Below are 14856 nucleotides of genomic sequence, written 5' to 3'. Positions count from 1 at the left end.
AGCCTCACTTTCCTCTGCCTCTCTTTTCTCAGCCCTCTCAGCACCTGCCACATCTCTTTAGTCCTCTCTCCCAAGGCACCTGCATATGCACTCATGTCCCTAGAAGTGAGGCCTTGTGAGGGGCTCACCTCTTAAAATATGAAGGCAGCTTCCCTTTAAATCAGTGCATAGGTGCTAGGCAAATAATACCTACAGCCACATCACCAACCTGCTGTAGCAAATCAAAAAGAATCAGATGAGGGACTTCCCTGGAGATCCAGAGCTTAAAGAATCCTCCTTGCAATGCAGGGGGTGTGGATTCGAACCCTGGTCAGGGAACTAAGATCCCACATGCTGCAGAGCAAGTAAACCCGTCCGCCTGCCTAAACCCATCCTGGATCCTACAGCTGGCTCTCCTTGGCTTATACTAGACCCAGAGACATCTAATTTAGTCTTTCTATCTTCAAAAGAAGCCAAATCTTAGCTAAAATTTACCTCTCTTTTACCCAAGGATGTAAAAATTCTAAATGCAGTCAAAGGACTCTGTAGTTCAGGTGGAAAATGCCATAAATACTAAACACTATTGTAGGGTGTCTGGGACTAGAACCCAGATAATGCCAGATGATTGCAGGCAAAGAACCATACCCAGGAGTTAAAAGTACAGCCATTTTACCTTAGTTTTAGCATCCTAAATCAGGAGTGCATTTGGAGCAAAATGCCATCAGGATACTAGGAAATAATGCTAAACTAAGAAAAGACAATTTTAAAAATTAATCTTTTTCCTGTGAGTTTAAAAGGCTATCTAGTATCTGGGCATTGATGTTTTAGCATGTCACACAAGGCCAAGGAGTTTCAGGCAAAGAACTATTTCAATTAACCAACCGTCTAGCTGAGGCATCCAAGCGGCCTGGAAAGGAAAGCACAGAGCACAGAATGGCAATGGAAGCCAAAGCAGCAGGTCTTTCAAACAGATTCAGATTCCTGTGTCTTTAAGACCAGACCCTCATAAATGGATTGCTTCTGCTGGACACCATGCTCTAAATAAACAGACTCTTCTGGCCGACACACAACTTCCTGTAGGGTTCTGGTGGGTAAAGCTGGAAAAGGCTGCCAAATCCAATGACCAGCAACTTTTGAGCTGACTTAGAAAACAAGCTACAAAGACTTGAGTCCAGAGTAAACAAAGGAAAAAGCCACATTAAACAGGGAACAAATTACTATACAGGCAGGGATATTTTAAGTGCTCACTGAGCAAAAAAACAAAATAAAAAAAATCAAGTTATTAAGTAATGATATAGGGCAAAGTAAAATGCCTTCTTTCAATTGGAGGAATCAAGGTTAATTAATTCCAGCAACATGAAGAATTGGCTGGGAATCATCCCCCTGCATCAGGACAGATCGTTCTCAATGGCCCAACTTCAAACCCGACTCAGATCAAATGAGCTACCCAAGGGAGCAGCATGGAGTCGAAAGCCATTTATAGCTTTTACCCAGCTGAGGGAAAAGACTAGCTGGTGTACTAATAGAGGACTAAAATCTATAACAGTAAAGAAAAAAAAAAACTCAGAAACAGGCTAGAAAAGTCTAAAACAGAGACCGGGAGAAAATACAGTAAATTGCACTAGCCCAGGTGGCTCAGTGGTAAAGAATCTGCCTGCCAATGCAGGAATTACAAGAGACGTGGGTTCGATCCCTGGGTGGAGAAGATCCCATGGAGAAGGAAATAGCAATCCACTCCAGTATTCTTGCCATGGAAAATTCCATGGACAGACAGGCCTGGAAGGCTACAGTCCATGAGGCTGCAAAGAATCAGACACAACTGAGCATGCAGCATGTATGCACAAGATTTAATTAGGAAAAATAAATCGATGCAGTAATACAAAGCAGAAGATACCTGCTCTGCTATAGCAGTTAAGGACTGGGGACAAAACACCAAGTCCACTGATATAATTAAATCAAACCAAAGTACACAGTGGAAAAAGGGAAGAATTTAAGCAGACTTATGATGATACTTTAAATAATGTCCTCAGCAGCATGCAAAAACCCAGAGTCCCTGCAAGGCTTGGATGGGAGGGGAGTTTGGGGGAGAATGGATACATATATATGCATGGCTGAGTCCCTTTGCTGTCCACCTGAAACTATCACAACATTGTTAACCAGCTATACCCCAATACAAAATAAAAAGTTAGAAAAAAAAAAAAAGAATCCATGCAAAAGAGTCCAGCTTGGTTCCTGACCTTAAGAAGTCCACTCACCAGCCGACTACACAAGATTAACAAACCTGGGTTCGATCCCTGGGTTGGGAAGATCCCCTGGAGAAGGAAATGGTAACCCACTCCAGTATTCTTGCCTGGAGAATCCCATGGATGGAGGAGCCTGGTAGGCTACAGTCCATGGGGTCGCAGAGTCGGACACGACTGAGCGACTTCACTTCACATGTGCCAATAAAACTTTATTTATTCCCCCCCAAAAAAACTTTACTTACAAAAATAGGTTTCAGATTGATGAATGGATAAGTAAGGTGTGGTATAGCCATATAACAGAATGCTGTTCATAAATAAAAAGGAATGAAATAACCAATACATGCACAGCATGGATGAACCTCAAGTGCATTACATTAAGTAAGAGTCGTAAATGTCACCCATATTATGTGATTCTATTTATTTGAAAAATGCCCAGAATTTCAAATCTATAAAGAAAGTAGATTAGTGGGTGGGAGCATGGGGAATGAGGAATGATTGCTAATGGGCACCAAATTTCCTTTCGGGGGTACTAAAAATGTTTTAAACTTCAGTTGTCATGATAGTTGCACTATAAATATATAAATATACTGAAAGTCATTGACTTGCATGCTTTAAACAGGTGAATTTTACAGTGTGTAAATTACATACATACAAAAATAGGCAACAGTAAGGATTGAGCCCAAAGCCCATAGCTTGCCACTGCCTGATCTGTATGTACATCAGCCACACCATGCACAGGGAAGAAATTTCCTCCACACGTGGTTTTGCTCTTCCTTCTGCACGTGTTGAAGCCTTTCTTCCCCTCAGCCCAGTAACTTCTACTTGACTTTGAAGTCTTTCATCAAATGCTCTCTTCTGAGAATCCCTCCCTCTCCTGCATATAGAATTACCACTCCTGCTGCTGGGGACAAATAATGGTCATATTATTTGTCACATAGTATTAAGCTGATTTTCCCTCAACCCGAAGCAATGCTCAAGACATAACGATGAGGAGGAATTCAGCAGAGAGTCTATCTAGTACACAGTAGGTTCTCAATGAATAACTCATTGAATAAGTCTATAAATGAATGAACAAATGAATCAATTATAAGAACATTATTTAGAGAAAAATCATTTTAATGAAGAGGCCCACAAGCTGGACTGAAATAATCAGGGCCTAAAGCAAAGAGTCGGACATGACTGAACAACTGAACTGAACTAAACTGAACTGAACTGAAAGCTGATTAGGCCAGTCCCAGCAGACTGGTTAAGGAGCTGCAAGGCAGTGGAGAGGAACATAGAAACTCGGGAAATTTCAGAGGAAAATCAATAAAACTTCGTGAATGAACAAATATAGGGTTTCAGTGAATAGGTAAGTCCAAGATGGTTCAAAAGTCCCAAGACATAGGATTTCCCTGGTGGTCCAGTGATTAAGACTCCATGCAGCCATTGCAGGGGTCCTGGGTTCAATCCCTGTTTGGGGAACTAAGATCCCACATGCTGTGCAGAGTGGCCAAGGGGAAAAAAAAACAAAATGAAACAAAAATACACTGAAAACACACACAGGTGATTTGAAAAAAAAAAAAGGGGGGTGGAAAAAAAGTGTCCCAAGACAAGATGGTAGTGGTACCATTGACGGGACAAGGAAGTTAGACTGATAAACCAGCATGGGGGTAAGGAGAAGACCAGCTTTGGAAGGTACTTACAGTCAATTTTAAAGATAAATAGCTAGCATTTGATTGTTTCTTGTGTGCTAAGCATACATGCGAGCCCTAAGGGGGCCATAGAGACATCTCTCCATCCTCAGTGAATCTTCTAAAGAATTGCCACTATCATCTCTATTTTACCGAAGAGGAAACTGGGGCTCAGAGAATTAAGTGACTCACCCAGAGTCACATGCTTGGAAAGTGACAGAGCTGAGCTCAGCCCTCTGTCTGACACCAGGTAGAATCACAGTGATAGCCACTGCTCCACAGCTCACCTCAGGCACCTGAGAGTCTGAGGTGAGACGTGAGAGCTACAGTGCTTTGGAGAGCAGACTGGAGCTCCACTTGAGAAGCCATGAATCTGGGGAGTCGTTGGCATGGAGGTGACAATCCAAATCCTGAGAACAGACAAGCCACCTCAGGGAGAGTAGACAGGGGAAAACCAGGGCCAAGGACTACAGTTCAGTCAAAACCACTGAGAAAAAAGAACGAGAAGCTGGGAAAGAAACAGAAAAACAGATGAAAAGGTAGAAGGAGAACCAAGCCAAGGTAATATCCTGAAACCCAAAGAAAGATGCTAGAAGAAGGGGCACAGAAAAAGGAGCTGAGGTGGGGTAAAGAGTGTGGAAAGGGGAGGTGGTAGAAAGAACTCTGCAACAGGAGTTGGGGTCCCTGGGGTCCAGTCCAGCCCTGACACCAAATTCTTGTTTGACAGTGAATAAGCCATGGCTTCACTCCCTGGCCCTGGAAGGTGGTTAAAACTAGGCTGTCTTGAGGGCATCTCTCCAGTCCTAGCATCCCATGAGGTGGTCAAAAGGGAATCACCAGAGACAAATTCAGGAGAGCAGAAGTCAGGCTACAGAGAGGAAAGAAGGGGAACGCAGGAAACACCAACTCACTCATTCAAAGTGTGGGATATACAAGGAAAAGAAACAAGATGCTGCAGAGAGGCAATCAGCAGGGCCAGGTTCATACACAGCCTCTTCACCGAGAGAGAAAGGAAAGGAGAGTAATTAAACATGTGTCTCATTTTCACAGAGATATTTAAAAAAAACACAGTGGAGAGTGGGACTCTTGAAAGTAATGAACACTTCTGCAGAATTTGGGTATTTCAGTCAGAGGTATTAGCCAGTAAATTGACATTTTCAAACAAAATGTCAAGAGAGCAAATCAGCAATGGAAAGAAAAAAATACAAGTTGGATATCTGGACACTCGTCAACACACACAAACTGGGCATTTGCCCAACCAGCACATCTGGGTCTCAGATTTGCAAACCTGCTCTTTACTTTGGTCTATTGCTTTTTTAAAATACTCCCCAAAGAGTTCTAAAAGCAAAAAGTCACATTTTCAAATGTGGAGGGTACTCCCAGAAAACGTTAGAAACATTTCCTAACAATATTTTGGGGAAATTACACAATTTTTTAAAAGTCAAGAGCAGTCACCATGGCAACAAGGGTATGGGTTGAGGTCGTAACCCTAACCTCCATAAAGCCCAAGACTGCACCAGTTGGAAAATGCTGCTGCTGGACAAATTTCAGGAGTCAAGGCAGCCTCTCCTCCAGACTGGGGAAGAGGCAATAACAAGAGAGGATTTTTCAATCTGTCAGCTCCCAGCCAGCAAAAAACACAACCGGCATTACCTCATGCTAAAATGGCAGCATCCAACCAGCCTCAGTCCCTCTGTGGGGCAGGGAGCGTGCCTTTTGAGGGCTACGTTACTGCATCTGGACATCACTGTGGTTAACGGCGGGGTTTAAGCCATGCAGCTAGCCAGTGTGTCTTATAACTTCTTCACTTCTTGTGTCCTAATCGGTTTGCTAAATCCTGATACTTATTAACACTATTATCGCTCTGAATCTGCTTTCCCTTTTTCTAAAATTCCAAGATTGGGTTTCTGGAGAGTTCTCATTTGAGAGTTAGCTGTAGCTTGAGACTGAACATCTTGCCGCAATGTGTTAGAAACCATCGTTGACTAGCGAGGCCAGGTCTACCTGGCCTGCATTGTCTTCTGCTGAAATAGCAGCCAGGCGCCTGGCTGCCTGGCTGGCCCCACCCCTGCTCCTCTGTCCAGTCCTGGCCTGGCACCTTCATACTGCCCAGCAGGGTGTCATCATGTAACCGGCACTGAGTGTCTTCAAGGGAAGGGGCAACTCATTTTAAATAATGTGGCCGTCCTATTCAGTTAGGGCCTCCAATTCTATGTGAAAGCCAGGTTCGGTCGTCTTTCAACTTAATGAAATAATTTTCACAGCAAGGCTCAAATGAATGGGGGAAGAAAGGAGGAGGGAAAAGAGGGAAAGAAGAAGGGACAGAGGAGAGAAGAAAGGGAGAGGGAAAGAGATTTAAAAAAAAAAAAGAAAGAGGAAAAGGAATGTCTTTTGAGACACATGACCACTGTGGTCAGGGTAACTCTCTGACAGATCTGCTGTTGGTCTGTGACGAAATGGCCAGTTCAGAGATGACTTTACCTGTTAGGCTGGGGTGGCTTCCAAAACAACTTCCATTTAAACAAACACCAGGCAGTGTTTACACATGGAAAGTGTTTGTTTAGTAACTGAATTTCACCAATATACAGTGTCTGTGTGTGAAGGGTTTACTTTGATGCCTGCTTATTTTAGCACATGCTACATATAAGATCTCTGAAACATAAATAGCCTTGAGTTTGTTTGAGGTTTTTCCCCCAGCATATACACAGGAGTAGCACTGGGAAGTCACTCACAAATAACAGCAGAGGGAAAAATGCCCCTCACAAGAGTAGGAGTGTACCTAATGTGCTTGCAAGTGTTCATTTGATATTTCTGCTCCGACATGTGTACTCTCCAAAAAACAGTCTTGAAATTTTCTATCAATTCTTTCAGTGGTGATAGGTGAAGGTAAGAAACCCAACCGCTCCCCCAACCCCTGCACTGTTCTGTTCATATTTTAATAACTGGAGGTGGGGGCCAAAAAGAAAGAAGTTGTCCACCTAATATTGCAGAAACAGGGGAACGATGACAGACAGACAGATGGGTAAGTAGGTTGCTGCTGGGATGTCCAATTTAATTCCTAAACTGCCAGATTCCTCAGAGGAAAAAGATGTCAAATCAGATGGCAAAGTCCACATACTGAAGCTCCTGTACTTCACTCAGAGCAGGAAGGGTGCCTGAATGTTTTGTTTTCTCCCCACACAATTCAAGCAAGTTTGGTTACAAGTCATGGATTACTAGCAGAAGACAGGTGAGTTACTGTTGTGGAGGCAGTTAAAAGCTTTATTTGGGGGCAGGAAAATGATCAACTGTGAAAAACAGATGGGAGGTTGGCATTTAGTGCAGGATTAACAGCCACATAGAGTGCAAGGGCTCCTAAGCCCAGTCCCGCATTTTCTAATTACTGACACTTGACATGATAATCTTTTAAGCCAGAAAGGAAAAGGGAGACAATGCTACACACAAAACCACCCTCAGAACTGCCCCCAAAGACACAAGGAAGGGGAAGAAAAGCAGCTCTGAGCATTGGAAAGAGCTATCAGAAGCCTATGCAGGAAACGCAAACTTTCCGTGGGAGATCTGCTGGCTCATGGGACAGGTGTAAGTGCGACAGGATAGCCGGTTTCATAGCCAGAGCTAGGTCAGAGCTAAATGTGAAAGGAAACTGGACTGTGGGGAAAGCCTGGACTGTAGACTCCAACAGAGCGAGGCTGCATATCCAGGGTCTGCTGTGTAACCTCCCTTTGGGCTGACAGTGAGAACGGACAGAGACAACACAGCTGCCGGGCAGGTGGCTGGCCCACAGCAGGCACTTCACCATCACCACGATCATCACTTTTACTGTTATCTGGGGCCTTAGGGAGCTAAGGGTAATGAATTAGAAAGGTTTCCCAGGTGGCACAGTGGTAAAGAAATCACCTGCCAATGCAGGAGATGCAAGAGACTCAGGTTCAATCCCTGGGTCGGGAAGAATCCCCCCAGAGAAAGAAATGGCAACCCACTCCAGTATTCTTGCCTGGAAAATGCCACGAACAGAGGAGCCTGGCGGGCTATAGTCCACAGGGTCACAAAGAATCAAACTTGACTAAGCATAGACACACAGAAGGGAGCTATTAAGAGGCAAGCAGAACAGTTCGAATTTTAGACAGGTTCACTTCCTTCTCTTTCTCTCAACTATGGTCTTTTCCTGCCCTCAAAAAAAAACAGGAAAGGAAAAACTTTATGCCACAGTCCTCAGAGAAGGTCCAAAATAAAAGTGACTTGGAGCCACATGTATGATTAACCACACATCCCATTTGGCCCTGCCTGCCTAGAAGCCTGGAGCCAAATTTCAAACTCAATCATGCCAATCACATTTACCCTCATGGCTATCAAACTATATCTTTCTAACAAATTACACTTCTTTGTCCTCATTTTGCAATTCTGCTTACACTGTTGGTATGTCTGTTGTAAGCCCATCTCAAATCCCTTTTGGAATGAAACAGAGAATAATACATAAAAGAATGTAGGGTTCTGAGCTTTCTGACAGGTGTGTGCGCTTAGTCGCTCAGTCGTGTCTGACTCTTTGCAACCCCATGGACTGTAGGCTGCCAGGCTCCTCTGTCCATGGGATTCTTCAGGCAAGAACAGTGGAGTGGGTTGCCATGCCCTCCTCCAGGGGAACTTCCTAACCCAAGGATCAAACCCAGTCTACTGCATTGCAGGTGGATTCTTTATTGTCTGAACCAACAGGGAAACCCTCTGATGGATGAGGATAAATTTATTAAACTTGGCCCCTTTCCCACGACAATGGATCCTCCCAGATCCTTACTCCACCCTACAGCCATCCCACTCGCATGGCATGCCCATTAGCAGTTGCTTCTTTAATGTCAAAACACATACATAAATTTAAACACCCATAATTGCCCCCAGAATCTGTTATACACATACATACTGCTAACTAAGGGCTTTTCATAATAAGCAAGCAGTTAGACAAATGGGAAGTAGAAAAGAAGCACTGCCACAAAAAAAGCAGGTCACAATAAAAATCAGATGATAGGGAGCAAATTGTTGCCATTCCAGCAACTAATGAAAGTATATCACTGTCAACAAGCAGCCTCTTAGTAGTGCTACAACCCTTCTTGGGAATCAGGAAACACCCAGAGGGACCAAACTTAGGGGCAGGTGAATGGGGTCATCGGGAAAGAATGGGGGGGGAGGGAGGCGTGCAGGGGGCAGATTTTACTTTGAGGTTAAAGGGCACAGGAGGATGAAACCTATGATTTGTTGTTGTTTAGTTGCTAAGTCATGTCCAACTCTTTTGCAACCCCATGGACAGCAGCCTACCACGCTCCTCTGTCCACAGGATTTCCCAGGCAAGAATACTGGAGGGGGTTGCCATCTCCTCCTCCAGCAAATCTTCCTGACCCAGGGATCCAACCCACGTCTCCTGCACTGGCAGGCGGATTCTTCACCACTGAGACACCAGGGAAGCCCAAAACCTATGATATATTCCACTTATTCTAAAAGACAAACTGATCTCTCAGAACTGTTTACCTTCTTCTGCCCACCTCTGTCACCAAAGAGTCTTTTCCCAATTTCCTGTTCACTTCCAGGACTGCTATTTCCAAAATCGATGATTACAAATGAGAGGTGTGGTTTCAGATGAAAAATACAACTACAGGTCTGTGTTGTCCTGATGAGAATCCAGCAGGGAAGTCAATAGCAAAACCATGCTTTACCACAGACAACTTTGTATTAATCACTGTAGCAAGCATGCTTCTGATACAAATTCTCTGCTGGCCTATAAAACTGTTTATCTAACTTAAGTATAGCTGTTTCCCCAAATCTTGTCAACCTGCTGCAGTTATTACTTTCAGGTGTGGGCTGTTTTATCCTCCACAGAGGAAAAGCAGAAGGCTCTCCTCAGTTGAGGAAACTTAAGGTGCCTGGGAGATAGGAATTTAGTAAAATGTTAGAGAACGGATGATTTATACTAGATCTTAATGCTTATCCTGCACCAATAACAAGCCAGGAGGAGGCGGGTGGGATGGGGTTGATTTAGTAATTCCCTTGCATTTAAGGAGGACAGCATGAAAAACAACTACCTCGGTCATAGGAGTCAAAGTAATGATGGCTTGGAGCCAGTAGGGCATTCTTTTCTAATTTACAAGCAACAACATTTATCATTTCATCTTGAAAAATATTTGCCCTTAATATTTGGTAGAAACGTGCACAAAGGCTGTCTCTGATCCTCCCTCCCATTATTACCACCAGAATCAACTGGCTGTTATTTTTAGGACAGACCATATAAAATAGCATATGTATAAAAATCAAGTTATCTTTAAAAACATCAGAAAGAGTTGGAAGGGCTTAGGTTGGAGGAGGAAGCAATCTTGGTGTTAAAAAAAAATAGATACAGTTAAGGTAACTTTTATTTAAGGCAATTAGAATACTGACAGGCTAAATTATTATTTTTTTAACAGCTTTACTGAAATAAAATCCACATGCCATAAAATTCACCCATTTAAAGTACAACTCCATGGCTTTTAGTATGTTCACATTTATCAATAGCGTTTAGTAATATTCATATACAATTGTGGAGCCATCACTACAATTCAATTTCGGAACATTTTCTCCCCCTCAAAGAAACTCTGTACTCATAGTCAGTACCTGATTTCTCTCTTTTGCCTTCAGCCCTAAACAACCACCAATTTACTTTCTATCTCTATAAATTTTGTCTACCATGGACATTTCATATGTATGGAATTAGACAGTATATGTCTTTTGTGTCTTTCACTTAGCATAATGTTTTTAAGGTTCATCCACGTTGTGGCATGTATCAGTACTTCATTCATTTTTATTGCTGAATAACATTCCATCATATGGATATATACATATCACATTTCATTTATCCATTCATCCATTGACAGGCATTCAGGTTGTTAACACTTTTGACGGGCATTCAGGCATGCAGATTGTTCCCATTTTTTGGCTATTATGAATAATATTGCTATGAACATTCATGGACAAGTTTTCACATGGACGTATGTTTTCTTTTCTCTAGTATATACACTTAGGAATGGAATTGCTGGGTCTAAATGATCTTTAAAAGCTATTGGCATGGCTGCAGTAATGAATTTCCAGAGTCACACATGGAGAAGGTAAGAGATACTTATTTTTCCTCCTGCATCTTTCCGTCCATAAACAAACTCTCCTTCGTTGCCTCTTTGTCAGGGCCTTACTGCTCTGGATTAACCTTGACACTCACTCTGTAGACATAAAATACTCCAGGTCTACCCTATGAGAGCAGTTCAAAGCCAGAGAGAATTTCCAAAGATCACATGTCCCAACATTTTGTCTTCTAACAAGATAGAACACAACCATCTAATTCCTTAAAGTCCCCCAAAGAAGGGAAGAATGCAATTTCCCTCAGCTGCCTAGTCTCAGTAATATCTTCAAATCACTAATCTTAAATCATACATACAGTAAACATTTTTTAACCAAGTTTTAGAGACTATCCCCACAGGCCCTCTTTCTTTACTTCCTCACTGAGCATATGATGTCCCTTGATGCCAGCTCATTTTACGTATCTTCAGGACAACCATGTCTATTTTTATCTAACACAGTAAATACAAGTGTGGGAGAGCTCTGCTGTCATTCCTTGAGGTATTTTTCTTTTGCTTCAATAGTCTTATGTGAATCTATTTTCAGAATCAACAATAGTACCGCACAATTTAACATGCAGAATTTCTGCTGTTGCTGCGTTTGTAATAGCTCGGACTTGTTTTTTCTTTCTTGGTTCTTCTGAGACAGCATATATAACATGAGTAATTATCGCTGCTAAAGAACTGCTGGAGTCAGCAGTACCTCATATGAGCTGACTTCCTCCTCCCCTTCTTCCCCTCCCACCACAAATTCTCCCCCATAAGTTAAAAATTAAAGGCGCATTACTGGGATAAAGAAATCTGACCTGAAATATGTGCTGCAGCAACAATGGCAAGCAACCAAGAGTATTAACAATAATTTCCAATGTAGCTGGGAAGGCTAGATGATTTGTCTTTGAAATGAGCCAACTCCACACACTTTCACAAGATTAAAATCAGTTTGCTTTCCCTTCTGGACACCTCACCTCCCCTATTCCTACTCTCCCCCCCCCCCCACCCCCCCTGCAGAATGAAGAGTGGTTAAGGCACATAAACAAATGGTTCTGGAAATTAACTTTCTTGATCAGAAACAAGCTCAATGATAAATTCTGCTCTGCAGGAGTTTTTCTACATTTCACTGGGATTGGGGTTTATTGTGGTTTCTCTCTTCCCAGAGAAATAATACCCTAGTGATAACATTTCTGACACAGAAGCTTAAAAACAGAAACAATGAGAGCTGCGTGTTATCCTCAAAGAAGCGGCAGGACCATTATCCACAAGGCGGGTCATTTCAGAGCCACAAGACAGAGGAGGTGATTTCACTCTTACGATAATGACCTTGGGCAAGTGAGTTATCATTGCACCTGTCTATAACCTATAAATTGAGGGCAGTAATAGGACTTCTTGGAAGAAGTGTGTGAGTGGTTCAAACAGTGCTGAGGACAGAGGAAATACTGAGTCACTATGAGCTTGGGTCATCACCACCACCACCAAGACCATCTTCATCTTCAAGAAGCTGCCTGGATAACATAAGGAGCTACCCACTCCAGGGCTTTCATGTGAATATTAATACAAGGTACTGCCATCCTCATCTCAGAGAGTTTCCATTTCCCCTGACACATCCTGCAGGAGCAGTAGGCCCACAAGACAAAGCAAAGAAAGAAGAAAGCACAGAAAGATGAGAAAGACATTCTACAGTAACAGAAAAAGGGCAACATTATGTTTTCACAACCATGTTTTAAAAGTAAAATTCTCAAAAACATTCTTTCCAATATGGGGGCGGGGGGCGGGCAGGAAAAGTGAAAAGCCGAGAAAGCTCTCTAGAGAGAAGTCCTAGAGTTGCCCAATTCAGAGAGCAATCCTTCTGAATTAATTGAAGTCCTTCTCTCTCTCTCATGTACCTGTGTCCTCCTCCCCACTTATGTTCATAAACAAGCATCCTCATTAAACCCAGAATGGAAGAAGAGGACGCCACATCCAGAGAAGTGTAAAGACAGATTCCAAGGGGCAGTGGGCAGCAAGCCGGCACCGCACCTACCTCCCTCTGCGGCTGGCCGGGCCCCTGGTCGGCGGCACGGAGGTTTAGGACGTGCACCTCCTGGGGCAGCCCCACCGTGCCCCTGCTGGCACACCCCGACAAGGCGGTGAAGCTCTCCATCAAGGCCTGGACCGGGTGGGACGCGTTGACGGGCGACAGCTCACACTGGGCACCGGGCTCTGGACCTGCAGAGGGAATCACAAACACAAACCCTTCAGAGACACTGTGGTACGACTAAATGAATTGTTCTGGATGTATGAGCCACGGCCAGCCCACCAGAGGTGCCTTTCCAGGTAAGTTGTTTCTAAAAGTGAAAAGTGACACTGTTAGTCGCTAGTCGTGTCCAACTCTTTTGCGACACCATGAACTGTAGCCCTCCAGGCTCCTCTGTCCATAGGATCTCCAGACAAGAATACTGGAGTGGGTTGCCATTTCCTTCTCCAGGGGGGTCTTCCTGATAGAACCTGGGATAGAACCTGGGTCTCCTGCATTGTACGCAGATTCTTTACCATCTGAGTCACCAGGGAAGCCCAAGTTGTTTCTAGAACTAAATGGCAAAAAAAAGCTAGTCTACTCTTCTAAAACCCCAATCTTAAACTCCTTTTGGATGATTTTGACGTGTATTTGATTAAATTCCCTTTTAGACACACAAGTCACAAATGTTTTCTTCTGGATGGAGGAAACCTCCCATCTGACATCTGTGTTCAATTCTTTCTTCCCCTCTTAGAAGAAAACCAGAGATAAATGAATTCTATAAAGTCCAATATTTAATAGGTGTTTAATACATATTAAACACCTAAAATTGCACCCAAAAAAGTATAAAAGGCAGATTCTACCTTTTAAGTGCTTCCTTTTCTTAGAGAAAGCAAAACAAACTTAAGAACATACAAAACCAAGAAGGAACAAGCAGAGACAGTTGAGGCCAGAGTTATACAGCAAAGTTTGGGAGAGGTCAGAAAGACCCTCCCAAGAGAAGTGGGGTACGAGCAGAGCCTCTGAAAGAAAAAGTAAAGGCCTGATCATACGTGGCTCCTGCTTCCTCATTCTCCCTTCCTCTAATTGATCAGAACTTAAATCTGAAATCCATCCATTCCTTCCTACCTTTACTTCCTGTAGCCTTCACTGTCTCTGTCCCTAGACAATTGTGGATATTCCTAGAAGGAGCCTCTGGTCTCAAGCTTTCCAAGCTGCCTTCCACACAAGCATGGTTCACCTAACCCAGCGTGGTCCTCATTGCATTGCACTGTGTGTGCAGTCAATGGTGTTTGACTCTGCAACCACACGGACTGTAGCCCACCAGGCTCCTCTGTCCATGGAATTTTCCAGGCAAGAATACTAGAATGGGTTGCCATTTCCTTCTCCAGGGGATCTTCCTGACCCAGTGACTGAACTTGCATCTCTTATGTCTCCTGCATTGGCAGGCAGTCCTCAACCAAATGGTCATTCCAAATGCAAAGACCTGCCCCTCTCATCCCTGTAGGCATGTCCCATCCCTTAGAGAACTGCTGGCCTGTGAATAAAGCCTGTGTTCCTTAAACTGGCATGCAAGGCCTTTCTGGATCTAGCCCCTTCCTATTTCTCCAGCCTTACCCCTCCCCCATCCAAGAACCCCAAATGGCTTAAAGGTCTCCAAACAGAATGTTTCTCCAAACAGAATGTTTCTCAACTTCTCAAGTCTTCATTCAAGCTTGTTTCCTTTTCCCAAATTCCTCTTCCATGCTATCTCCATCCCTATAAGAAACACCCCAAACTGAGGAAGATCCTCAGACACTTCCTCTTTCCTCTCAAAAATTTTCTGCCCATTTCTGCTGTTTCTTTTC

The 14856-nt window shown here is 43.4% G+C and overlaps 1 protein-coding gene across 3 annotated transcripts in view; it reads right to left on the bottom strand.

Annotated features, from left to right (window-relative positions):
- Window positions 1–14856, bottom strand: part of TGFBR3 (transforming growth factor beta receptor 3) — a 193838-nt gene that overhangs the window by 105177 nt on the left and 73805 nt on the right. For all 3 annotated transcript variants that reach the window (XM_061121401.1, XM_061121399.1, XM_061121400.1), the window contains exon 3: window positions 13037–13221. In XM_061121401.1, the coding sequence (XP_060977384.1) occupies window positions 13037–13221 (185 nt within the window). The remainder of the gene's footprint in view (window positions 1–13036; window positions 13222–14856) is intronic.

The sequence above is a fragment of the Dama dama genome, chromosome 20 (genome assembly GCF_033118175.1).
Source record: "Dama dama isolate Ldn47 chromosome 20, ASM3311817v1, whole genome shotgun sequence".
NCBI lineage: Eukaryota > Metazoa > Chordata > Mammalia > Artiodactyla > Cervidae > Dama > Dama dama.
The sequence above is the reverse complement of the archived record's forward strand: the minus strand, read 5'-3'. Positions and strand labels throughout refer to the sequence as shown.